Source organism: Sphaerodactylus townsendi, linkage group LG15, assembly GCF_021028975.2.
Source record: "Sphaerodactylus townsendi isolate TG3544 linkage group LG15, MPM_Stown_v2.3, whole genome shotgun sequence".
Taxonomy (NCBI): Eukaryota; Metazoa; Chordata; class Lepidosauria; order Squamata; family Sphaerodactylidae; genus Sphaerodactylus; species Sphaerodactylus townsendi.
In genome coordinates this window covers 38,667,742-38,694,391 of record NC_059439.1, presented here as the reverse complement: position 1 = coordinate 38,694,391, position 26,650 = coordinate 38,667,742, and the positions used below count along the sequence as shown (strand labels likewise).

General features: G+C 54.2%; 1 protein-coding gene across 20 annotated transcripts in view; it reads right to left on the bottom strand.

The window, feature by feature from the left end:
* DLG4 (discs large MAGUK scaffold protein 4) overlaps positions 1-26,650 on the bottom strand; it is a 124,855-nt gene that overhangs the window by 10,183 nt on the left and 88,022 nt on the right. For 10 of the 20 annotated variants that reach the window (XM_048516329.1, XM_048516332.1, XM_048516337.1 and 7 more), the window contains 12 exons: positions 12,397-12,519; positions 10,344-10,394; positions 10,074-10,198; positions 7,802-7,971; positions 7,572-7,708; positions 6,794-6,938; positions 5,088-5,226; positions 3,875-4,031; positions 3,663-3,765; positions 1,373-1,487; positions 796-972; positions 397-433 (listed from right to left, as the gene is read on the bottom strand). In XM_048516329.1, the coding sequence (XP_048372286.1) occupies positions 397-433; positions 796-972; positions 1,373-1,487; positions 3,663-3,765; positions 3,875-4,031; positions 5,088-5,226; positions 6,794-6,938; positions 7,572-7,708; positions 7,802-7,971; positions 10,074-10,198; positions 10,344-10,394; positions 12,397-12,519 (1,479 nt within the window). Of the gene's footprint in view, positions 1-396; positions 434-795; positions 973-1,372; positions 1,488-3,662; positions 3,766-3,874; positions 4,032-5,087; positions 5,227-6,793; positions 6,939-7,571; positions 7,709-7,801; positions 7,972-10,073; positions 10,199-10,343; positions 10,395-12,396; positions 12,520-14,189; positions 14,999-24,862; positions 25,778-26,650 lie in introns of those variants that run through there. The other 10 variants (XM_048516331.1, XM_048516334.1, XM_048516347.1 and 7 more) reach the window with 5 other exon arrangements.

Below are 26,650 nucleotides of genomic sequence, written 5' to 3'. Positions count from 1 at the left end.
TGCATATGCTTTTTAAATCTGTTTTTTTATTATTGTTGTACTGTTGTCTATGCCAATAAAGGCTTGCTGCTGCTCAGAAGGGACTCTGCCACAACCGGGGCTCGGCACATGCGCCACAGGTGTGATCTGGTTTCTCTGGAGGTTTTGCCGGTCACCTCATCCCAGAGTTACTCTGTCCATTTCCAAGTTGGAAGCAGGGCTGCTCCTCAGAGCACACGGCTTCACCTCCTCCCCAGATGTATGCTGAAGGGAAACTCCGTGCACACAGCGGAGGGCAAGCATGGAACCTTTGAGGAGTAACGAGGAATCTTTTTCCTGGCACCACTGCACACGTGCATGCACAAACAGAGAAAGATCAGCTTTTCCCATTTGCCAGGCCAAAACACCCGAGGTTACCTTTGCTTTTAGCCGCGTCCATTCTCGTCGTTCGACCCTGCAAAAGAAGAAGAGTTTGGATTTATATATCCCCCCCTTTCTCTCCTGTAGGGAGACTCAAGGGGGCTGACAAACTCCTTTCCCTTCCCCCCCCCACAACAAACACCCTGTGAGGTGGGTGGGGCTGAGAGAGCTCCGAAGAGCTGTGACTAGCCCAAAGTCACCCAGCTGGCATGTGTTGGAGCGCACAAGCTAATCTGGTTCCCCAGCTAAGCCTCCACAGCTCAAGCGGCAGAGCGGGGAATCAAACCCGGTTCTCCAGATTAGAGTGCACCTGCTCTTCACCACTATGGGAAAGGCACACGTCCCCCAGAGGAGGGTCTCACAGACTGCCTCCCCTCTCCCCCTTTGTCCCGTTACCGTCTCTTGCTGGGGATGAAGCCGATCTCATCGCTGTCCCCGTCCGGATGGACGCGCCGCGCCTGCCACCACTCTTCATCCGAGGCGTCGATCACGTGCAAGACGTCGCCAAAATGGAAGCTCAGGGCCTGGCTGAGGAAGCCGCAGTCCTTGGTCTTGTCGTAGTCGAAGAGCGTCCTGTGGAAGGGGGGGGGGGGAACAAGCAGTGACCCCAGAGTCCAGCCTCAGAGATCCTTAAGCAATCCCGTCCCCCACGTCCCACACGAAAGACCTTCCTGTTGAAGCTGGGCTTTGGGTTGCCAACCTTAGCCAAGAGCTGGGCTTTGGGCACCCCAAGAGCCATGCCCAGGGCCTCCACTCACTTTTGAGGGCTCCAAGTTTCAACCCAGAGCCTTCAAGAGCAGGCAGAGACCATGACGTGGCCCTCTCCTCCAACATTCACGGCCATTAAGCTTTGTTGACAATCTTCTGTTCCCAGCAGATTAGACCCCAGGTGGTCTCTGGGGCAGGTGGGCTCAGACAGGGCTCGGAGCGTGAATTTAAGCCAAGGAAGAAGGGGTTGGGGGTGGGAACTCACCGGATGTAGAACCCCCTTTTGGGGTTGCTTCGCAGCGACGCCGTCCCTGAGCCCAAACTGCTGTTCATCAGCTGTTCCCGGAGGTCATGGATCTTGGCTTCGAAACGGCTGTATTCTGGTGGTGGGGCAGAGGACGGGAGGGTCAGCAGCCCTATTTAATGCCTCTTCCCCCAGAGAATTTCTCTTCAATACTGCCCAGGCCTTCCCGCAAGACCCACCTCTGCCCAGATACCTACCTGTCTCCATGACTTCTTCTCCCATACCCCCAAACTCTCTTCAACTCACCTGCCTGCGCCCCCCCCCCCACGCCCAGTGGTGGGATCCAACATTTTTAGTAACAGGTTCCCATGGTGGTGGGATTCAAACTGTGGCGTAGCGCCAATGGGGCTGGGCGTGGCACGACGGGGGCGTGGCTGGGCATTCCGGGGGTGGGGCATTGCTGGGTGGGGCTGTGGCAAGGACACAGCCGCTGCGCCGGTCCTTGGGTGGGAAACGAATGCATGCAGGCGCAGGCTGCCACGCACGCCGGTGCACCTCCTGCTAGACTGCTTCAAGTTCTGCGCGCTACTGCTGAGAGGAGGGGCGTAACTAAGGCAAAAATCACTTGGCAAAATCACCCCCTCTCGGCACACACAAATAATTAGTCAGCTACTCTCGGGAACCTGTGAGAACCTGCTGGATCACACCTCTGCCCACGCCCCATTACAACAGGACCCTTTACAACTATTCCACTTTGCAATATGAGCGGTTGCAATTACTTTTCAGGCCATTCTAGAAAGCTTTCATCCGGCCAAGGGTCTTGCCCTCCTCGCAATGCGGGTTTTCCCCATGGGGCCATCACTCCATTAGGGTGTTTTTTTTTAGATCCCTGCTCTGGCTCTCACGGCAGACTGGGTTGAATTTGCTGATCTGAAAATGGCAGCTTTTGGCCAGGCCTGATTTTTTTTGCACCGCTAAGCTGGGATGAGGCCGCGCATAGATTATTTAGTTTGTTTTCATCCAACTCTTCAAGCAAAGGAGCAGCACGCTCTTCTCCCCTTCTCCGTTTTATCCTCACGACAACCCTGGCAGGAAGGCTGGGCGGGAAGGGAGAAGGCTCACCCAGCAAGGTGGGTGGCAAGATTTGAACTTGCCTCTTTCCCCAGGGAGCAGCAGTGGCGGAGGAGGTTAAGAGCTCGTGTATCTAATCTGGAGGAACCGGGTTTGATTCCCCGCTCTGCCGCCTGAGCTGTGGAGGCTTATCTGGGGAATTCAGATTAGCCTGTGCACTCCCACAGACGCCAGCTGGGTGACCTTGGGCTAGTCACAGCTTCTCGGAGCTCTCTCAGCCCCACCCACCTCACAGGGTGTTTGTTGTGAGGGGGGAAGGGAAGGAGATTGTAAGCCCCTTTGTGTCTCCTACAGGAGAGAAAGGAGGGATATAAATCCAAACTCCTCCTCCTCCTCCTCCTCCTCCTCCTCTTCTTCTTCTTCTTCATCATCATCATCATCATCATCAACATCATCATCAGGTTTAATGCTAAGAATTGAGCCCAGTGGCCCAGGCCAGCCTAGATGTGTGTGTGTGAGGGGGGGGAGACTCTGTTTGCGCGTGCCCACAGAGAGGACTCTGAGTGCCACCTCTGGCACCCGTGCCATAGGTTCGCCACCACTGCCCTAGACCTTGAGAATGGACTTTCATTTTCCTCTACTTCTCCTGCTTTTACTTTGCGTCGTAAGGGGCAGCGGGGGCGTGGGGAGTGGGCAACAGAGGAAATAAAGCGAAGGGTATTTGGGGAGCAGGGGCGGGGGGGCTTGATGTTCATTTCAGTAAATGTTGTGAGCAACTGCTGATTAAGTTTTAACAGGTTTAATAAGTTTAAGTTTTATGTTGTTTTGAGTTGCTGTTTGGGGAACAGCCATTCTGTGAGCCGCCTCAAGCCCTCCGGGGACGAGGCAGCCTAGAAGTTTAACAAATATAAATAAATAAATAAATAAATAAATAGATAGATAGATAGATAGATAGATAGATAGATAGATAGATAGATAGATAGATAGATAGATAGATAGATAGATAGATAGAGAGATAGATAGAGAGATAGAGAGAGAGAGAGAGAGAAAGAAAGAAAGAAAGAAAGAAAGAAAGAAAGAAAGAAAGAAAGAAAGAAAGAAAGAAAGAAAGAAAGAAAGAAAGAAAGAAAGAAAGAAAGAAAGAAAGAAAGAAAGAAAGAAAGGCTTCTGACTGATGGAATCCAGAGCCTGTCGCTGAGTGGGGTCGTAGACCTGACCATCTCTCTGGGCTGGGACTCACCGTCCGGTTTGTACTGGGCAATGATGGTGACCGTCTGGCCCGCGTTCTTCAGGGCGATGGCTGCCTGCTCGTGAGTAGCGTTCCTGAGATCCACACCATTAACCTGGGAAGGAAAATGTGCCCGGTGGGGGGCGGGGAATCAAGATGAGGAAGCCGCCCAGCCTTCTCTCGCTGCCCTTTTGCCAACCCCACCGCCGGACAGCTTTTCTCACCGAGAGGATCTGGTCCCCCTTCCGCAGCTCCCCACTGAGGTCGGCGGGCCCCCCGGCCAAGATGAAGGAGATGAAAATCCCCTCGCCGTCTTCACCCCCCACAATGTTGAAGCCCAACCCTGTTGAGCCGCGGTGAATGACGATGCGACGGGGTTCCCTGTGGGGGGGGGAAAGAAAGGTTGGAGGGGGAACGGGGTGCTGATCCCCGATATGTTGGGAGTTGGAGCAGCCTGCAAAAGACACTAACTCTCCACACTGCCCGAACTTTCGCCATTGAGAGGGACGCTGGAAAGGGGACCCTTTGGGCCAAAACATTTAGAAGACTTTGGCCCCTTCCGCACACGCAAAAGAATGCGTTTTCAAACCACTTTCCCAACTGTTTGCAAGTGGATTTTGCCATTCCGCACAGCTTCCAAGAGCACTGAAAGCAGTTTGAAAGTGCACTATTCTGCATGTGCGGAAGGAGCCTTTGCGGCCACTGGGAACAGCCAGAATGGGCGGCGGGGAAGAAACCCACAGCATGGCAGCTGGGTGGCGGAAAGACCTGAGGGCAGGGCGGTGCCTCGACAAGGCCCCCCGGTTCAATTCCTGGCAGCATCTCCCCGTGAAAGGACTACGCAGGAGGTGCTATGAACGTAATTGGCCAGAGACCCTGGACAGCAGCTGCCCGTCTGAGCGGACAATACGGACTTTGATGGACCAAGGGCCTGATGGAGGCGCCTTCAAGGGATTCAGGAGTCCTGGGTTCGAGGTGAAGGAAAGAGATTCCACCTAAGCTCTCTCAGCCCCACCCACCTCACAGGGTGTTTGTGGTGAGGGGGGAAGGGCAAGGAGATTGTCAGCCCCTTTGAGTCTCCTGCAGGAGAGAAAGGGGGGATAGAAATCCAAACTCCTCCTCCTCCTCCTCCCCCCTCCCCCTCCTCCTCTAAACATCTGGAAAAACTTCCTGACCATCAGGGCTGTTCGAAAGCACCGCCTCGGAGGAGCGTGGTGGAGTCTCCTTCTTTGGAGGTTTTTAAAGAGAGGCTGGATGGCCACCTGTCAAGGGTGCTTTGGTTGTGTGTTCCTGCATGGCAGTGGGTTGGACTGGATGACCCCTTGGGGTCTCTTCCAACTCTATGATTCTATGATTCAGCACTGGGAAGGGTGAAGGTGATATGGAACATCCAAGGCGGGGAGAGGGGTGAAGGCCTGGGGTGGGGGCAGAGCTTACCTGGGTATATCCTCCTCTCCCATCAGCTCCTTTGGGATGGGGGAGTACCTCCGTGGGGAGGTAGGAGTCATGGCTTGTGGGTAGTCACTGCCCAGGTAACTCTGGTGGCCAATTTCGTTGTCCAGGTGCTGGGAGTAGGCTGAGAGCAAAAACAAAACAGTTTTTTTAAAAAAGCAGGATTGGAAGGAGAGCCGACGGGGTGGGTGGGTGGGTGAACAGAAATGAAACAACAGGTTTGGAACGTGCAGCCCCTGGCCAAAATCTGACTCAAAAAACGACCTCTTAAGAAGTGTTTTCAAAGAAGGCGAGTTAGCAAGTTTGCCTCCATCCAGGACAGCTGTTATGAACGGGATGCACAGTTCCACAGTGGCAGATAGGAAGGTGCTCCAAAGGGTGATCACTCCTGCACAGAGGATTATCGGCTGCCCTCTCCCCTCCTTGGAAGAACTCTATAATTCCCGAAGCCTAAAGAAAGCCCAACATATTCTGAGAGACCCGTCTCATCCAGCACACTCTCTTTTTGAACTGTGACCATCCGGCAGACGATGCAGGTCTATCAAAACTAGGACAAAGAGGCTCAGAGACAGCTTCTACTCTAGAGCTGTGGCGATGCTGAACTCCGTGGCTTCGTGTTGATGTGTTTGGGGCTGTGTAAGGATGGGTGGGGGCAGGGGAAAGGGAGGATGGGGCATGAGTCTGGAATTGTGTGCATTGAGGAATGCTGCTGTAAATTTCGTTGTGCGTGCAAAATGACAATAAGATGCTTATGCTTATGCATGCTGTACCCTGTTTTCCTAACATGCTTGAAGGATCTGCAGCACCCGTGCAGCGCAAATGTTGTTAAAAAAATAGTTCCAAAGGGTTGCCACGTCGATCTGCAGCAGGACAGCCAGATTCAAGCCCAACGGCACTTGAGAGACTCACGGGGTTTTTTTTTTCCCGAGGAAGACGAAGGCAGCTTCGACTCTCAAAAGCTCCTGCTGCCAAAAAGGTGTTGTTGGTCTCTGAGGTGCCGCTGGACTTGAATCTAGTTTTTTTAAAAATGCAAACAAGGAGACAGGAATCTACTAGCTTGCATTTTAGCACCACTCAGCCACACTGGAAGCCCTTCCCCCTGGCCCGAGGAGCAGCAGTGGCGTAGTGGTTAAGAGCAGGCGCACTCTAATCTGGGGAACTGGGTTTGATTCCCCGCTCTGCCACTTGAGCCGTGGAGGTTTATCTGGGGAACCAGATTAGCTTGTGCACTCCCAAAACATGCCAGCTGGGTGGCCTTGAGCTAGTCACAGTTCTTCGGAACTCTCTCAGCCCCACCCACGTCACAGGGTGTTTGTTGGGGGGGGGAAGGGAAAGGAGATTGTAAGCCCCTTTGAGAGAAAGGGGGGTATAATTCCAAACTACTACTACTCCTCCCTCTTTCTTCTTCTTCTTCTTCTTCTTCTTCCTCTTCTTCCTCTTCTTCCTCTTCTTCTTCCTCTTCTTTTTCTTCCTCTTCCTCTTCTTCTTCTGTCTCAGAAGTGTTCTTTCTGTCTTTCATCTTGGCCGGGCAGAGCAGGAAAACACAAGCCAACGTTTCTGCAGGAAATAGCCCTGCTTGAGAACCCCACCCCCCAAATTCATTTCTGCCCCCAGACAGCCAAGAGCGTCCACAGAGAGTTCTCAACAATAAAACAGACACAGCCAAATGGCTGGGAAGGAAAACGGCTCACAGGAAGTGATGTCGGGTGGAGCGTAAGAGTCATTCAGATAAACATTCAAAGGCTTGGCGACCTTCAAGTAGACCACGTCGTACGTGTTCTTCAGCGCCGCCACGGCATCTTCATGCATCACGTCTTCCAAGCTCACGTTATTTACCTGGGGGTGGAGGGGCAGAAAGGACAGTCAGCCACGCACACCTAGCCGGGCTCACCTTCAAATAAATCAAACTAAATAACCTCCTTTGTGCAGCCGTGCTTTTCCTTTTTGGACGGTATACTCTTCTGTACCACCATAATATCCCCGCAGAAAAGAGGCAGAAGGGGGTAAAGCCTAGACCAGGAGTCTGCAACCTGCGGCTCTCCAGATGTTCATGGACTACAATTCCCATCAGCCCCTGCCAGCATGGCCAATTGGCTGATGGGAATTGTAGTCCGTGAACATCTGGCGAGCCGCAGGTTGCAGACCCGTGGCCTAGACAGTACATGGTACAGCCAAGAAACAGAAACAAATTAAATGTGTGGGCTTTGGAGGGGCAGAATTCTCCCTCGAGCTGGTGGCCAGTCCAGACCTTAAAGACAGCCGGCCTATCTCCCACGGCCCCAAATCCAGGGGCAGAAACGTCACTACGCAGCTGCAGGTGTCTCGAACGCCTGGAATTCCACTTCCTGGCCCAGCTGGCAAACTCGCAGAGCCCTGTTTCCAGAGCTCTCGATCTCCCTCCAGCTCCGGGCCAAGCTGCCCACCCGGTCTTCTCCAACCCCCCACCTCCACCCCCCCTGGCATCCTTACCGCCAAAATCTTGTCCCCTATCTGCAAACGTCCGTCCTTGTGGGCAGCGCCCCCCTCGATGATTTTGGTAACGTAGATGCTGTTGTCCCCGGAAATGTGCTGGTTCCCGACCCCTCCCGCGATGCTGAAGCCCAGACCTGTGAGAAAGCGGAAAGAAGCCAGGGAGTGACCCACCAGGCGGCAGGGCTGGTCGGCGGCAGGCGGCAGCGGCCAGATCCAGGCAAGCTCACCTTTGGGTCCTTTGATCAGCTTGATCTCGATCACTTTCTCGGCGAGGGGCTTCCGGCGCATGACGTAGAGGCGCACGATCGAGCCGGCCTCCTTGAGCGCCTCGACGGCTGTGCTGTGGGTCACCTCCCGCACATCCACGTCGTTCACGAAAAGGATGCTGTCGTTCACCCTGCGCCACATGGGAAGGAATCTTTAGCAAGGAGCAGCAGTGGAGGTAGGAGGTTAAGAGCTCGGGTATCTAATCTGGAGGAACCGGGTTTGATTCCCAGCTCTGCCGCCTGAGCTGTGGAGGCTTATCTGGGGAATTCAGATTAGCCTGGGCACTCCCACACACGCCAGCTGGGTGACCTTGGGCTAGTCACAGCTTCTCGGAGCTCTCTCAGCCCCACCCACCTCACAGGGTGTTTGTTGTGAGGGGGGAAGGGCAAGGAGATTGTAAGCCCCTTTGGGTCTCCTGCAGGAGAGAAAGGGGGGATATGAATCCAAACTCCTCCTCCTTGAGTCTCCTGCAGGAGAGAAAGGGGGGATATAACTCCTCCTCCTCCTCCTCCTTCTCCTCCTCTTCTTCTTCTAGTGTTGGGAGGATGGCAGCCAGGGCTCTGAGCTGCCGCTGGGGCAGAGTGCCAAAGGACCAAGCACACCCTCTCCAACAGCAGGTGCACTCTAGTCCGGAGAACCGGGTTTGATTCCCCGTTCTGCCACTTGAGCTGTGGAGGCTTATCTGGCGGCCCCGCACCTCACGCAGGTAACCTTTTGGGGAAAGGAAGCTCCCAATTTTTTTGCGAGCCAGGTTGAAATGGGATTTTGGCTCAGCGTGCCCATATGCTCGACACTGCTTCCTTTTTTAAAAAAATCTAGTAAGTTTTCCCCATACAAAAGGACTTCTATAAATACCATAACTATAAATACATTTCAATGCTAGCTTTACAACCATTTCAATACATCTCTGGACTTCTTTCCTCACACTTTCGTCTGGCTTCATACTGATCCTATAAACAGCAAATAGCAGGAAAACTTCAAGGATTTCTCCTTGCGTTTTCCTCTGCCCATCTTGGTCTTTCTCAGTTGCTGTTATCTGGTTTGTAAATAGGGTGAACCGAGGCTTACAGATCCCGATTGTTCAGTTGGAGAGCTTATCTTTTTTCCAACTCGGTGCCAGAGTCAATCTTGTAGCCACAAATTGGTTCCTCACCAATATCTTTCTCGACAGCTTCCAGTTTCTTGGGGCTGTACCTGATATTGCACCTCTAGGATCATTTGAAACTTTTGAAAGTAACCTCTCTCCTAATATTTTGAACAGGTCTCACCAGAAGGTGTTTACCACCCAAGGAAAGAGATAGAGAAGGTGCAGAGAAGGGCAACGAGGATGATTGAGGGACTGGAGCACCTTCCTTATGAGGAGAGGCTGCAGCGTTTGGGACTCTTTAGTTTGGAGAGGAGACGTATGAGGGGGGATATGATTGAAGTCTATAAAATTATGGATGGGGTAGAAAATGCTGACAGAGAGAAATTTTTCTCTCTTTCTCACAATACTAGAACCAGGGGGCATCCATTGAAAATGCTGGGGGGAAGAATTAGGACTAATAAAAGGAAACACTTCTTCACGCAACGTGTGACTGGTGTTTGGAATATGCTGCCACAGGAGGTGGTGATGGCCACTCACCTGGATAGCTTTAAAAAGGGCTGGGACAGATTTATGGAGGAGAAGTCGATTTATGGCTACCAATCTTGATCTGAGATTGCAAATGCCTTAGCAGACCAGGTGCTCGGGAGCAACAGCCGCAGAAGGCCCTTGCGTTCACCTCCTGTATGTGAGCTCCCCAAGGCACCTGGTGGGCCACTGCGAGTAGCAGAGTGCTGGACTAGATGGACTCTGGTCTGATCCAGCTGGCTCGTTCTTATGTTCTTAAGGGGAAAAGGGACTCTCTCGACATCTCAACCTGCCATTTCCCAACACTTGATATTCCGGAGCTGGGCGGTGCACCGTCATTTCCAGCCTGCTCCGCTTCCAAAACTTGGCAATGCCAGCCGAGCGGCAGATGGCACGGCTTCGTCGACCGGGACAAGGTACAGGTGCTCCAACTGAGCTGCGCGTTCCTTGCTGGCTGCCAACCGCAGAGGCTGATATTGCAAAGCCTGTGCCGTGTGCCGGAGCGAGACCTGCATGCTTCAGGGCAGCTGGTTAGAGGCACAACCCCCCCCCCTCTCTCTCTCTCTCTCTCACACACACACACACACACACACACACCCATTAGAGACCTGCAGTCATACCTGAGTCGTCCATCTTGTGCTGCTGCCCCACCAGGGATGATCTTGGTAATGAAGATGCTCGGGTCGTCCCCCACATGGGGGTTATCGGTGCCCCCGGCGATGCTGAACCCCAACCCAGAGTTACCCTGAAAGGGAGAGCCATACCCCCCACCCCACAAACCAGGGTTAGAACTTATGCCAAAAAGCCCCTTTCCTTCCCCCTACGCCGGCTGCTAAAACTCACGCCCCCGCCCCACCGGCGATAAGGTCGATTCCAGCCAGAGGAATTACCCTTTCTAGTGTGATCTCTTCATACTCCATTTCGCCTTCTGTTCCATTGACCTAAAGAAAGAGACAGTGGGGGGTGGGAGGGGTGAGTTAATGGAGGGTCCCAGGAAGAGGAATCAAGCATGCTATTTGGAGGGGGCAATACGGCATGATACAGAAAACTCAATGGGTGCGCCGGAAAAGAACTGGAGAATCCTCAGCAGCTGCTGTTTCCCACCGTGGAGAGCCAGAACAGTGTAATGGTTACCGCATCAGATGAGGAGTAGAGAAACCTGGTTTCCAGTCTGCACGCTGTCAGATGAGGAGTAGAGAAACCTGGTTTCCAGTCTGCACGCTGGGTGACCCTGGGCCAATCACTGGGAGTCTTAGTAAATCACGAGTTGAGAATGAGCCAAAAGCATGATGCGGCAGCCAAGAAAGCCAATGCGATTCTGGGCTGCATCCAAAGGAGTCTAGTGTCAAGATCAAAGGAAGTACTAGCACCACTCTACTCTGCATTGGTCAGACCTCACCTGCAATACTGGGTCCAGTTCTGGGCACCACAATTCAGGAAGGATATTGACAAGCTGAGAAGTGTCTAAAGGCAGGCAACCAAAACAGTAAAAGGTCTGGAATCCATGCCCTACGAAGAGAGACGTGGGGAGCTGGGGATGTTTAGTCTGGAGAAGCAAAGGTTAAGGGGATGACATGATAGCCATGCTTAAATATTTGAAGGGATGTCCTGTCGAAGAGGGAGCAAGCTTGTTTTCTGCTGCTCCAGAGACTAGGACCAGGAGTAATGGATTCAAATTATAAGAAAAGAGATTCCACCTTAACATTAGGAAGAATTTCCTGACCGTCAGGGCTGTTCGACAGTGGAATGCACTGCCTCAGAGGGTGGTGGAGTCTCCTTCTTTGGAGGTTTTTAAATACAGGTTGGATGGCCAGGAGATCTTTTATTCTATGTTCCTGCATGACAGGGGGATCGGACTGGATGGCCCTTGGGGGTCTCTTCTCTCTCATCGTCACCTACCTCGCAGGGCTATTGTGAGGACAAACTAGGGGAGAAGGGTACTGGGTAAGCTGACTCAGGGACCTAAGGAGGAGGATGGGATAAAAATACAATGGTTAAGCAGCCGGGATAAGCAGGAATCAGAAATATTCCTCTCAGTGCTGTTTGCATCGTTGGCGTAGGAGGTTAAGAGCAGGTGTACTCTAGTCTGGAGGAACTGGGTTTGATTCCCAGCTCTGCCGCCTGAGCTGTGGAGGCTTCTCTGGGGAATTCAGATTAGCCTGGGCACTCCCACACACGCCAGCTGGGTGACCTTGGGCTAGTCACAGTTCTCGGAGCTCTCTCAGCCCCGCCCACCTCACAGGGTGTTTGCTGTGAGGGGGGAAGGGCAAGGAGATTGTCAGCCCCTTTGAGTCTCCTGCAGGAGAGAAAGGGGGGATATAAATCCAAACTCTTCTTCTCTTCTTCTTTCAAAGCGCAAGTGTGGGGCTGGGAACACCTACCATCTTTTCCTGTGGACTAGACTGTGTCTGCAGGTGGGGGAAATGAGGGGAAAGGGGGAAGATAATGTAGTTCCTTTTGCCAAGAGGCCAGGCTGTGAGTTAGGATGACACCCAGCGTTGCCATGAAATCGCCAGGGGCAAATTTCTCTCTCTCATCCTCTCTGATCGCCAGTCCTGGAACGTGTGTTGTGGGTTTTCCGGGTTGTATGGCTGTGTTCCAGTAGCATTTTCTCCTGACGTCTCGCCTGCATCTGATGCAAGCGAAACGTCAGGAGAAAATGCTGCTAGAACACGGCCATACAACCAGGAAAACCCGCAACACACTAGTGATTCCGGCCGTGAAAGCCTTCGACAATCCTGGAACGCATTATACAGACTTACCTCCCTGGCGAAGCTGGCGCTACAACAAAACAGTGTATGCGGAGGGCTCTGAACAACACACGCGCCACACGCAGGCAAAGTATCATTATTAACAACAATAATAACAAGCATCATATCACAACGGTTCTGTTGGGCAAAACGTTTTGTAAGATGTTCGGGCTAAGTACGGGAGAAAGCAGACCTTTGGAGGAAGGAAAGACAGCGAAGGGCACGGATAGGATGGTGGGGACTGAATTTCCGAGTCACTCACGTAAGCTGGTGCTTCTAAGGTATCTGTGTTGACTATCACCGGTGGAGAATTGGCCTAGAGGAAAGAGAGAGACAGAGAAAGAAAGAGAGAGAAGTTTTTATGTGCCAGTCCAGTCCCAAGGCAGCGTCATTTCAAGGCGCAAAGTGGAAATGGGCCCCAGCAGGCAGGCAGGCGACCAAAATAACTTCTGTCCATCATCCTTGCAAGTCAAAACTCTTCCGAGCGCTTGGCGGGTGAGGCAGCTGTGCCCTTCGAGGCCCTCTGTGCATGCTCAGCTGGAGCACCTTCCTTATGAGGAGAGGCTGCAGCGTTTGGGACTCTTTAGTTTGGAGAGGAGACGTCTGAGGGGGGATATGATTGAAGTCTATAAAATTATGCATGGGGTAGAAAATGTTGACAGAGAGAAATTTTTCTCTCTTTCTCACAATACTAGAACCAGGGGGCATCCATTGAAAATGCTGGGGGGAAGAATTAGGACAAATAAAAGGAAACACTTCTTCACGCAACGGGTGATTGGTGTTTGGAATATGCTGCCACAGGAGGTGGTGATGGCCACTCACCTGGATAGCTTTAAAAAGGGCTTGGACAGATTTATGGAGGAGAAGTCGATCTATGGCTTCCAATCTTGATCCTCCTTGATCTGAGATTGCAAATGCCTTAGCAGACCAGGTGCTTGGGAGCAGTAGCCGCAGAAGGCCCTTGCTTTCACATCCTGCCTGTGAGCTCCCAAAGGCACCTGGTGGGCCACTGCGAGTAGCAGAGAGCTGGACTAGATGGACTCTGGTCTGATCCAGCTGGCTTGTTCTTATGTTCTTATGTTCTTATCTCTTGGAGGGCACGTCCAAAAGATGGCTGCCCCTCCGAAAGTCCAATATCAGCTGTGGATGTGAGACCTCAGGGCTCGTGAGAAACTCTTGCCCACCCAGAACCGTGGATTTCAAAAAGGTGCTCAAATAGTTCAGCCGCACTAATGTGCTCTCGCGCTGTTCCCGTGCACGGCAGCACAGCTTGCGCAAGAAATCTTGGGAGGCGGAGGGTCACGCCCTTTGGCTTGCAGAAGGATGCCAGCCCACTCCCCCAAATTATACAAAACCTTGGCTCATTCCGCACATGCAGAATAATGCACTTCCAAACCGCTTTCAGTGCTCTTTGAAGCTGTGCGGAATGGCAACATCCACTTGCAAACAGTTGCGAAAGTGGTTTGAAAACGCATTATTTTGCGTGTGCGGAAGGGGCCTTTGTTCGGAGACCTACAAAAGGGCAACTTAGTGCCCTCAGACACTAAGAGGGGAAACGAAGGCAGATTAAAAAGCAAAGGTTTGGAAATGAATCTCCTTCCGACCGTCACTCTCTTCTGCCCACCTTCTTGAAATGCACGGACAGGGCAGGACAAGGGGGCTACAGATGTAGATTATGGGATGGATAAGGACAGATCGGCAGGGTGAAATTAAGGTCACCCAATACGGGCAAGGAGGGGAACCCAGCCTCTGCAAGCCGCCATCTCATATTGTAACAGTAGGGGGCACTGTGCTTTTAGGAGGAGGCTGGCAAAAAATGAAATAAATAAATAAAAGCACACCCTCTTGCTCCCCAGTAGGATATGTGTGCCTCCTCCTCAGGGGTGTTAAAATACAATTTCGTGTCCAAGTGGCAGCCAACCTGTTCTCCCCCTCCCCTTTTTTTATTCTTTTCTCTCTTTTTTTCCAGAAGAATTATTCCCCCACCTCCACCATCCGCCCCAACTCCGGTAGCCACAGCAACGCCATGGAAACAGCATCAGTGCCTCCGGGGGAGAAGGTTACCGTGGCAACCTGGGTATCGCCATAGTTCAGGATGCTCTGGGTGCACCCATCGTGCCTTCCCATCTCAACGATGCCCACATCCCTCGTGACACGGAGGGTACGCAAGGAAGGAGGGCTGGGGGCGCTCTGAAGAGGGCTGGGAGTCAGGGGGGATCAGAGCTTTTGGCCTGGAGAGCAAAACAAACTCCAGTATAGCCTGGAAAGCTACACATTTGGATAAACGTCTGACTCCATTGCACAAAACAGCAACAAACAAAATAATAAGATTTGGGGGGGGGAGGGGGCTCTACTGAAGCGCAGTGAACGAGTTTCTCTCTAAAAATGAACTCCAAAGGCTAGTAATAATTGACAATTATCACCATTTGATTCGAATGCACCCACACCTTAATCTGGGGGGCTCGGAAAAGGTGAGTTGTTAAAAGGGACCCCTGTCTGCCCCCCCCCCCCCCCCGGGGACTAGAAAACCTGCTGTGAGAAAATTGCAACGCCCTCTCCTCCCGAAATTCTCCCAGACGCTGGCCATCTGTCTGCCGTCTCCCTTGGCAATTCCTCTGTCTGTTCCATTTAGAAGATGGGGGGCATGATCACTTCCACCCCCAAAAAAACAGGGCAGCTTTGGAGGGAGTAAGAATGTTATATGGAAACAGAAACGTGAACTCTGGCAAATTTGGATGCCCCCACAGAGATCAGGTCTAGGCGCTGACCTTGCCTTTTCAGACAAAAAATGGCTAAAATTCATATAACTGTTGACGACTACTTTGCACGTCTGAATTAATGCTTTACTCAGAAACGGACTTCCAAAGGGCGAACGGGGGCCTTCCCGGGTCCCAAACGTTCGTTGTGGGGCACTGTTTGGAAGCAGGAAGCACGCTGAAGCCGCTGAACGCGGCCCTCCCCGCCATGTTTTATTTTTATGTTCCTTCTCCCCTGAGCCTCCATCTGCTCCACAAGCTTGCAAGTTTAACACTCCGAGCATGTCAATTTCTCAAGTAGGGCAGGCAGGGGGAGAGGGGGGGCATGCACCCGCAGAGGCGTCAACCTCACCTGCCTATCACCAGGTCCTTTCCTGAGGCTGGACTCCCTCCCTGCCCCCACAAATAGCTCTCCCCCAGCCCCGCCCGCCGTCTCGGCTCTCTGGCTGCCCGCCGGGCCGTTCTGCCATGGTTCCTTGGCACCGGGCTTCCCTGGTACATTTTAATCTTTGCCTCTTCAAATTTTTATGACTACAGCACTCAGGCGAGCTCTGGAAGCAAGGAGCCCTGGGAAATGCGCATCTTTAATGTCCCTTTCCGGCCTTGACCACTCCAGCTCCCCCCAGCGAGGGGGAATCAGGGTCCGCCCTCCGTCACGGTCCCTGCAAGAGCAGGACAAGATCCTGCCCCTCAGCCTCTCCCCAAAGACAACGGGGCCTACAAGGAAGAAGAAGAAGAAGAAGAAGAAGAAGAAGAAGAAGAAGAAGAAGAAGAAGAAGAAGAAGAAGAAGAAGAAGAAGAAGAAGAAGCAGCAGCAGCAGCAGCAGCAGCAGCAGCAGAAGAAGAAGAAGAAGAAGAAGAAGAAGAAGAAGAAGAAGAAGAGGAGGAGGAGGAGGAGGAGGAGGAGGAGGAGGAGGAGTTTGGATTTATATCCCCCCTTTCTCTCCTGCAGGAGACTCAAAGGGGCTGACAATCTCCTTGCCTTTCCCCCCTCTCAACAAACACCCTGTGAGGTAGGTGGGGCTGAGAGAGCTCCGAGAAGCTGTGACTAGCCCAAGGTCACCCGGCTGGCGTGTGTGGGAGTGCACAGGCTAATCTGAATTCCCCAGATAAGCCTCCACAGCTCAGGCGGCAGAGCTGGGAATCAAACCCGGTTCCTCCAGATTAGATACACCAGCTCTTAACCTCCTACGCCACTGCTGCTCCTTGGGAGGCCTGGAACTCGCCCCCCCCTTCCTGAAGAAGTCAGAGGTCCGGACTCCCAACTCCTCTGCTCAAGTTCGTCTCCTTCCCCCTCAGAAAGACCCCCCCCTTCCCAGATACAAGACCCCTAGTTAAAACGGAAGCAGAAGTATTTGATTCTTGGCTGTGAGAAGGGAGGACGGCCTAATGAAGGAGGAGGGGGGCTACCAGTAAGCCCCCCGCCCGGTGGTCTTTGCCTGTCTTTCAGAAAAGAGAAGCTGTTCAGGCAAAGTGGGGGGGGGGCTCTGAAGCCAAGCACCCAGAGAAGATGGTAGTGGGCAAGCAAGAAGGACTCCCACACAGGTGACTGTAAACCGGGGGGGCGGGCTCTCCTGGGGCCTGTGGCATTTCAAGAGCAGGGGGAGAGAGTTTCTCATGCTCTGGGCTTTGCCAGGTTGGCAGCTGCGAGTGGGTGGGAGGGGGAGGCGGGTGGGGGGGGGAACTGTGTGGGAGAAAGTCTGTGGAAGGCACATGTCTGTATGTGCCATGGCGGAGGCTCTCTGGGCGTGCTCGTCTCTCGGCTTTCGTGCTGCCTGCAAGACAGACCGCGCCAAGCAAGCCGGGGCCGGACTGCCGGGAGATGTGCGCGTTTGGCAGCACATGGGAACGCATGCGTCCGACACGCGTGTGCACGGGGCCGTGGCCAGCTGGCCGTTACGTGCTTGCTGTCTGCCGACCGAGTCCAGATCACCTCCACGTGGCTCAAAGGGGGGGGGGGGGTTCTCCAGGAACAGGAATAAGCCGCACTCATGTGCCCCAAGCATGGGATATCATAGATCTCGTTAAGAAAAACGAAGCCAGCTTCTAGTCCCCAATGTTTGCCTTCAAACGCACTGGAAGCGCCGGCTGAAATCTCAGAAGCCAGAGATTGCAGAAAAGCGTGCATGGCTCCTCCCCATAATTAGCATAAGCAGAATTATGCGCAACAAACACATATAGGCAAATGTATGGAAACCTCAGAATCTAAGCTTTTCTTGGGGCAAAACAGCCATGGAGACGGCGGACGGAGGGACGGCTCGGACAGCAGGACACTGTCTTGGTGCGGGGGAGGGTTTACACTTGCCTGTGGTTGTGTGTATGTGTGAATGAATGAATGCATGATGTGGCAAGCTCACAACTACACATGGCCAGAGTCTACGTGCATGCATAACTTACCCATGCAGGAAGGCCCCATTTGACTGGTTCACACAGCAAGCATCCAAACACAGATGCCCATATCACTCAACGAGGAAATTCTTGCAGGCCACGGACACAACCATCACCCAACAAGGAAGTTATTGCAGGTCGCAGACACAATCATCACCCAACGAGGAAATTCTTGCAGGCCCCAGACACAATCATCACACAACGAAATTATTTGCAGGTCGCAGACACAACCATCACACAACGAGGAAATTCTTGCAGGCCACGGACACAACCATCACACAACGAGGAAATTCTTGCAGGTCGCAGACACAACCATCACACAACGAGGAAATTCTTGCAGGCCACAGACACAACCATCACCCAACGAGGAAATTCTTGCATGCCACGGACACAACCATCACACAACGAGGAAATTCTTGCAGGCCGCAGACACAATCATAACCCAACGAAGAAATTATTGCAGGTCACAGACACAACCATCACCCAATGAGGAAATCCTTGCAGGCCACGGACAAAACCATCACACAACGAGGAAATTCTTGCAGGCCGCAGACACAATCATCACCCAACGAGGAAATTATTGCAGGTCACAGACACAAACATCACCCAATGAGGAAATCCTTGCAGGCCACGGACACAACCATCACACAACGAGGAAATTCTTGCATGCCACGGACACAACCATCACACAACGAGGAAATTATTGCAGGTCGCAGACACAACCATCACACAACGAGGAAATTCTTGCAGGCCACGGACACAACCATCACCCAATGAGGAAATTCTTTCAGGCCACGGACACAACCATCACCCAACAAGGAAATTCTTGCAGGTCGCAGACACAATCATAACCCAACGAGGAAATTATTGCAGGCCACAGACACAACCATCACCCAATGAGGAAATTATTGCAGGTCACAGACACAAACATCACCCAACGAGGAAATCCTTGCAGGCCACAGACACAACCATCACCCAACAAGGAAATTATTACAGGCCACAAACAGAACCATCACCCAACGAGGAAATTATTGTAGGCCACGGACACAACCATCACACAACGAGGAAATTATTGCAGGTCGCAGACACAACCATCACACAACAAAGAAATTCTTGCAGGCCACAGACACAACCATAACACAATAAGGAAATTCTTACAGGCCAAAGACACAACCATCACACAACGAGGAAATTATTGCAGGTCGCAGACACAATCATCACCCAACGAGGAAATTTGCAGGCCGCAGACACAACCATCACCCAACGAGGAAATTCTTACAGGCCACAGACACAATCATCACACAAGGAAATTCTTGCAGGCCAAAGACACAACCATCACACAACAAGGAAATTCTTGCAGGCTGCAGACACAACCATCACACAAGAACATTCTTGCATGCCACAGACACAACCATTACCCAACGAGGAAATTCTTACAGGCCACAGACACAACCATCACACCAGGCCACACAACAAAAATACTGACTGCAAAGCAGAGCTGCTACATTGCCAGACATCACAACACACCAAGAACTACATTTGCAGCACCAGCCAACACACTCTGCCATAGTCAGCGCCACACTCCTGATGTCCTAACACGACAGGCACACAATTACATCACCTGTAAACTGACATCCATTGAGAAGACAGGAACATACATGCACACACAATGGCACGGGAAACCTTCCAAAACTGTGCAAATCACATCGCAAGAACCACACACCATGCGTCCGTGTGTGCTCTACTGTACGAAAAACACAGAACTAATGCTACAATGGGAAAGGCCCCCAAATGAAAACACAAAAGGTCCATACTAAGCAACAGGCACACAATGCACTTGTGCGCATTACTAGTACACAACTACATACAGGGGTCTTCCCATGCGTTATGACTGCGGTGGTCCTCGGGGGTCTAGGCGACACCACTCCAAATTACAACTGGTGGATGACATAACTGAAGGCTACCCCACAAAAATTACCCCAAGTGCATATAGGACAAACGAGCCATAGCTTTTCCCTGAGGTGCTACCTTTCTAGGTGAGGTGAAATGTCTTCTTGAGACTCTGACTGATACTATGGGGGGGGGGATAGGTGGGAGGAACCCCCCTCTGGAACCAGCAGTGGTGGTATCCAAACATTTTAATACCAGGTTCCGATGGTGGTGGGATTCAAACAGTGGCGCCGCCGCACACGCGCCCCTCCAGTCCTTATTGGGCAGGGAGGTTGATTTAGTGACCCCTTCTCGGCACTCAGAAAAAATTAGTCACCACTTCTAGAGAAGTGGTGAGAACTGGTTGGATCCCACCTCTGGGAACCAGGGAATATTCGGTAGAAAGCAGCCCCACTCCTGCGTGTCCGATCATTGGCTGGTAGACCCTCAAGCATCATTTTTCACTTCAAAGTTCAATTTCCAAAATTAAGGGCCGAGGGGAAAAAGTTGAAAGAAGTCTCGAAGGGTTCCTCCTAAGCTTCAGCCATGCACGATGCACATTAAAGCCAGAAATGCACTCTGTGCGTGCTCAGGGTACATTTGTTGCTTTCACGTACATCATGCATGTCTGAGGCTTGACACTGGAACCAGAGAGAGAGAGAGAGGGAGGGAGGGAGGGAGAGAGAGAGAGAGGAGAGAGAGGAGAGAGAGAGGAGAGAGAGAGAGAGAGAGAGAGAGAGAGAGAGAGAGAGAGAGAGAGAGAGAGAGAGAGTGTGTGTGTTTTGGGGACTGAGTGGTTCTGCCTTACATCACTGCTCCCAAACCCAAGGTCAGGGAGCCAGGCTAGTGTGTCTCCCCCCCACCCCCAAATGCCTTCAAAGCCCTGGAGAAGTTCCCCCCTCCCCCCCAGAGGCCTGATTCTTCAAAGGCTTCCCACCAGCAACCCACTTTCCTCTACCAATGAGAACAGCGGGGGTGGGGGCTGGGGGGGGGGGAAGGCAGTGTGTCCCCTGGGCTCCCGCGGAGGGCTGGCATGAATTATTTACAGCTGCTAATGAGGCAGCTGTGTTCTGTTTCAAAGACATGACGGTTCCATTTCATTAATAAATTCTTTTTTAAAAAAAGTCTGCCCATCCAGGCGTTTGGCTGATTCCCCACCCCCACCCCCACCACGAAGCCCCCCCTGGTAGCTGGAGAAGGAAGCCCTCCCCGGAGCCACTGAAGAACAGACACAGAACAAACGGGCACATTCGGCTCGGTATAAGGTTGCCAACCTGACCGCGAGGCCTGGAAATCTGGAATTACAATTGACTGCAGAGATCGGTTCCCTGGAGAGAAAGACAGCCCTGGGGTGCGGAATCGCTGCCGTTGTATTCTGCTGGGGTCTCCCCCCCCTTCTCCAAATGCTCCCCTCCCAAACCTCCAGGAATTTCCCCACCTGGAGATGGCAAGGCCAGCTCTGTGGTCGGGGTGCCTGAGGCCAGCCTGTCGATACGGATAGCTGCGTCCGGAGGGTGGCCGGTTTTGGGACCCCTGACCTTGACTCACTGTCCACACACAGGGGTACAAAGAATGGTGGCGAATTTCGGCCTCGTCCGATTCGGGCCGACCCCCTTGGCAAGAAGCTGACAGATCCCCCAGGTCGGAAATTAACGTTGGCAGTGGGGGGGGCCCACACGTGCAGAAGAAGAAGAAGAAGGAGAAGAAGAAGAAGAAGAAGAAGAAGAAGAAGAAGAAGAAGAAGAAGAAGAAGAAGAGGAAGAGGAAGAAGAGGAAGAAGAGGAAGAAGAGGGAGGAGGAGGAGGAGGGGAAGGAGGAGGGGAAGGGGAAGGAGAAGGGGAAGGAAAAGAAGGAGAAGGAGAAGGAGAAGGAGAAGAAAGGAGAAGAAAGAAGGAGAAGGAGGAGAAGAAGGAGGAGGAGAAGGAGAAGAAGGAGAAGGAGAAGAAAGGAGAAGAAGAAGAAGAAGAAGGAGAAGAAGAAAGAAGGAGGAGGAGGAGAAGGAGAAGAAGAAGGAGGAGGAGGAGTTTGGATTCATATCCCCCCATTTCTCTCAAAGGGGATTACAATCTCCTTTCCCTTCCCCCACAACAAACACCCTGTGAGGTGGGTGGACCTGAGAGAGCTCCAAAGAACTGTGACTAGCCCAAGGTCACCCAGCTGGCATGTGTTGGAGTGCACAAGCTAATCCGGTTCACTAGATAAGCCTCCACGGCTCAACTGGCAGAGCGGGGAATCCAACCCGGTTCCTCAGATTGGAGTGCCCCTGCTCTTAACCACTACACCGCACTGGCTCTCTGTGCAGCCAGGCTGGCGTCCTTCCATCCACGCCAGACTAAGCGACTGGCGCGCTACCTGTCTTGTCCCAGCCTAGCCACGGTGATTCATGCGAAGGGCACCTCCAGATTAGACTTCTGCCAATCGCTTTCCACAGGGCTACCCTTTGAGACTGTTCTGGAAGTGCCAGCTAGTCCGGAATGCAGCCGTGGGCCCTCAGGGGGACCCCGTGGAGAGCGCGTTTCCAGGCAGTGCTCCGTCAGGGGCATCAACTCCAGGCGCTGAACCAGGGTCAAGATTCTGGCATGAGACAGCAAAGCGCACAGGAGTCTGCAACCTGCGGCCAATTGGCCATGCTGGCAGGGGCTAATGGGATTTGTAGTCCATGAACATCCAGAGAGCCGCAGGTTGCAGACCTCTGCAAAGAGTCTGTGGCCGTCACACTGGCGAGACCGCCTCTCCCAGTGTGTCCTCTGGAGAGCACTGGGCCCAGTAGAAGAAGAGTTTGGATTTATATCCCCCCTTTCTCTCCTGCAGGAGACTCAAAGGGGCTGACAATCTTCTAGCCCTTCCCCCCTCACAACAAACACCCTGTGAGGTGGGTGGGGCTGAGAGAGCTCCGAGAAGCTGTGACTAGCCCAAGGTCACCCAGCTGGCGTGTGTGGGAGTGCCCGGGCTAATCTGAATTCCCCAGATAAGCCTCCACAGCTCAGGCGGCAGAGCTGGGAATCAAACCCGGTTCCTCCAGATTAGATACACGAGCTCTTAACCTCCTGCGCCACTGCTGCTGTAACAACCTGTATGTAACTACCTGCTGCCGACCCCTACCCCAAACGTGTCCAGTTGTTCTTGACGGCAGCCGGGGGCTTTTGGGCCCCGTTTCTGTCCCGTGAGGGCAGGGCTCTGTAGGATTCATCTCCGTCCTGCAGGGCCTGTGAACCAGAGTGGTTCAGCCAGGTCTATAGGGTTGCGGGTGTTATATTTGGCTGGCCTTCCTCTTCCTCTTTTCTCTCTCTCTCTTTTCTGTGACTCCCTTCATGGCTTTGTTTTTCCAGTTTCCTGGTTATTGAGATCTGTTAATTAACTCCCTCCCTTATCGGGTCTGTGTGTAAGGAGGGGGGGGGCGCTAAGATTAAACGGGATGCGACGCGCGCAGTGGTTTTTATTGTACAAATACTTGTTTGCAAACCTCCCTGAGACAACAAACCTAGCAAAACAAACAGACAAACCACCATGGCGGTTCCCCAGCTAGGCTACCCACGGGGACCTGGGCACCAATTCGCCCCAGCTCGTGAGAGTCCATGTGGGGTAGCAGGCAGAACCTCAGAGTAGGATCCGGAAGGCACCGGTTCAAATCCTCCGCCCCCCCCCCCCCACTCTACCTTGGAAGCCTGCTGCGTGCCCTTCGGCCAGCAGCACTCTCTCAGCCGAACCCGCCTCACAAGGTTGTTGTGAGGAAGAAAATGGAGAATAATGTTAGCCGTTTTATAGAAAGGTGGCCTATAAATGAAGTAAGTACAAAAAATAAATCTGCAATTGCTGTAGGGAGGTGGGGGGAAAGGGCTGGCAGGCAGAGGGGCTCCTTGAAGGATGGGGGCGTGGACGTGGGCGAGGGGGGACACGAGCCGTGGCGGTCGCACCGGTGGCCGCCACACCCTCGCCAGCAGGCGAGAGCTGCCAATGCAAATCCTGGGCCTTTCAGCCAAGCAAGGAAGGATCTGGAAGAGGCCAGACCAGTCCCGATTCCGCCACCCGCCTGGCCACTGCGGTTCTGCTAGCAGCCTAGGCGGGGGGGGGGGGGGGCTGTCCAACCATTCATTAACAACCCAAATTAAGAAAGGGGGGGAGATGAGGGATGCCCAGCCACTGCAGCCCCACAGAGCACTTTGGGGCGGAGGGGCCAAGTGGGCAGCCCCCCCCCCAGCACAACAACCCGGGCTCAGTTTCACGGGTCCACTCCCTGCCTGAAACCCCCCCCCCGCCCCACTAAAAATAAAAATACTACTCAGGAACACGACTCACGAAGGCCCCTCGCGCTTCATTCATAACTCAAGGAAATGTACAGTATAAACACCGACGCCACCTGGCTTCAAAGCTGACGCATTTAAAAAAAGGCCCCGGCTAATCCCCCCCCCCCAACACACAGATCGCTCCATTCACACCCGGCGAGGGAGGGGGGAAGGGGGGAAGAAGGGGGGCTTGAGTAAAGACCCACCAAGAGGCCTGGCAAATACCCCCCCAACAGCCTGTCCGACAGACTTCCCAGAAACCCCCCCCCCCAAAATATTCAGTCCCCTTAATCATCTCAGGCTGTCCCTTTCAGCCCCACCCCCTCAAAAGCCCACATGGGATCCATGCACAGATTCCTCGAACCCGGAGAGACGGAGACCCCTGCCCCACTCCCCAGATGCTAGTCCTTTGACGTTCATGGCCCCTTGGGGAGACCCAGGGCTTCTGCTCCCCCTATAGTAGACCCAGGTATGACCTGCCCCCCCCCAGTGAACTCAATCAACTCCCCCCCCCATTATGGTTCTGGGTGGTTTTTACAGCCTGCATCTGCCCAGAACCCAACCCTTGATACAGACCTCCCCACACATCCCTCCCCACAGCTCTGCCAGTGCCCCCCAAACTCAGCTCCTTTCCTGCCCCAAAGGCTGAGGATGCTGCCCCCCCCCCCACTATGGGGTAGGAAGATATCCCAGATATGGGTTTCTGGGTCAGGGCCCAGCACAGGGGGCAGGGTCGGGGGCCCCAGAAGGGCCTACTTCACCCTGTTTTCCCCCCTCCCAGAACTGCCATCAGCCAAACCGGCTTGTTTACCCCCACAAGCCCCCAAACAGCCGGCCCCTCTCCTGGATGGCCGCCCTTCCCCCCTCCCCCAAATAACCCAGGAGCCTGGGCTGCCCCCCCCCACCCACACACTTGCAACTCAGCTACCCCAGTAAATCCAGATGGTCTCCAATCTCCATCCACCCCCCCCCCAGTTCCCACAGACACACCCCAAACCCGAGCTCTTACCAACCCCCCCTCCTCATCTCTGAAGTCCCCTCCCGGCCCCACCTTGTCTTCTGGTCCTTGGGTCCCCTCCCTGTCCCCCAAGCATCCCCCCCCCATAACAAACGCCCAGCTGTCCTCCCGCGCCCGCCCCCCCAACAATCCCTCTTTTTCTCTAAACCACTTTCCAGCCCTTGAAACTACACATGGAGGACCATTCCCCCCCTGCACCCCCCATGGAGTCCTTCTCCAGCCCCCAAGCCCCCTGCTGCCTCCCCCCCACCCTCCCCCCACAACACCCGAGGGAGGGGCCCGTACTGTGAGCAGGCTCCTGGTCTTCTTGGCTTTGCGCACGTTGCTAATGAAGCGCCGTCCCATTTTCTTGGCATACCACACTGACACGAACATGATCCCCCGGGGGCCACGCAGGTGAGCGGGAGGGCTGGCCCCCCAGGTGCGCGCCCCGGGCCCCGGCGCCGCCGCTCAGGTTGAGGCTCACGGGCTGGGGGGTCCCTCTCTCCCGCCGCCGCCGCCGCCGCCTCCTCGGGCTCTGCTGGACCAGGGATGCCCTCGACGGAGCAGGCGGCTGCCAGGGCAGGGGTCCAGCGTGGTTGCCTGGAGGGGGGGCGGGGGGAAGGCTAGCCCTCCTCCTCCTCCCCCTCCCCCTCCCCCGCAGCCGGCCCCCTCGCCCCCATCCCCCAGGAGGCAGGAGAAAAGGGGGCTCCGGGCAGCCAACCCATTCCCTCTTCTCTGGGCTCGATGGGCCAGCAAGAATGCAACGAAAAGAGGGAGGGAGGGAGGGAGAGGGGGAGGGAGGGAGGGAGAGTAGGAGGGAGGGAGGGGGGAACAGGTGGAATGGGAAATTTCCAGCGAGGGAGGACTGCTCCCCCCGCCCCCCAAGCTTCACACTGGACCGATGGACCAGCGTCCGGAATCAGCTCAGCAAAGAAGCCGTGTTGGGGGGGGGGGGGGGAAACCCAGCAGGGAAATTTGGCCTTGCGGATGTCGGGGTGAGGGGAGGAAATCTCTTTCCTCTGCAAAGACAGGGACCAGCTCTCCCCCCCCCCCCCACCGGCAGCCTGAGCTCCCTGCTCTCTTCCGCAATGCTACCCCCCCCCCCCATTCATTGCTGATCCTGCAAGTCCAACCCCAACCCCTCAAGACCTTTTGGGTCGGGCTCGGGAGTGGGGGGAGAAGGGACCCCTCCTTCCCTCGGCTGCTAAGAGCTCCCCCCCCCCGCCCATTCTGGGGAAATCGGCCAGGGAGGGCAGACGCCCGGCTTCCGGCAGAGGGAGGGGGTCAGGGAGGGGATCCTAGGGGGCGGAGCGCCAGAACTGGGGTCTGCGGGGGGGGTGAGTGGGGGGTCTCTGGAGGAGGCGGGGGGGGGGCGAGGCAGCAAAGGTCTGGCAGTCGGGATTCTCTGGGAGGAGCTGACAGAAGGGGTGGAGGGTTGAGGGGGGGGGGCAGCCGGGGTCTCTGGGGAAGACCGGAGTGAAACTGGTTTCAAAACGGGGGACACAAGGGCTCCTGGGTTCTCGGGGGGGGGGGCATGGACTTGCGCCAGAGGGTTTCACGATGCACGGGGGCTTTGCTTGGCTGTGGCTGGGGGAGGACTCTGGCAGCCGCCCCTCCTCCTCCTCCTGTGGGTGGCAGCGTGGTGCCAGCGGGGGGTGGGGGGCTTGGGAGAAGGGAGGGGCCAGAGACCTCCTAGCTCCCCGGCCGGGAGTTCAACCGAGGGCTGCAATCACTCAGAGCAGCCACACGGTGGCGCACGTCTCCCGCATCTGTCCGCAGCGGTGCTTTTGGGGCGCCCTTAAGGGCGGGCTCGGGGGCTTGGGGGAAGGGGGAGAACTAAGGGGCAGCCACTCCGAGCGAGGAAAGACCTGGGGGGTGGGCAAGGAAAGGCCTGTGAAGATACAAGGAACTTCCCACTTGTCAGAAACAACAAGGTCTTTGCAGGCTGTGCAACTGGCAGCTGAAAAGAACAGAGGCAAAACCAAAGCAGGCTCTCCCGGGGACTTGCAAGAGCACAAAGGCAGCCACAAGGCACCCACCAAAGTGCAGAGACGCCTCACAGCCAGAGGCACCCCCTGCTCCTCTGCAACA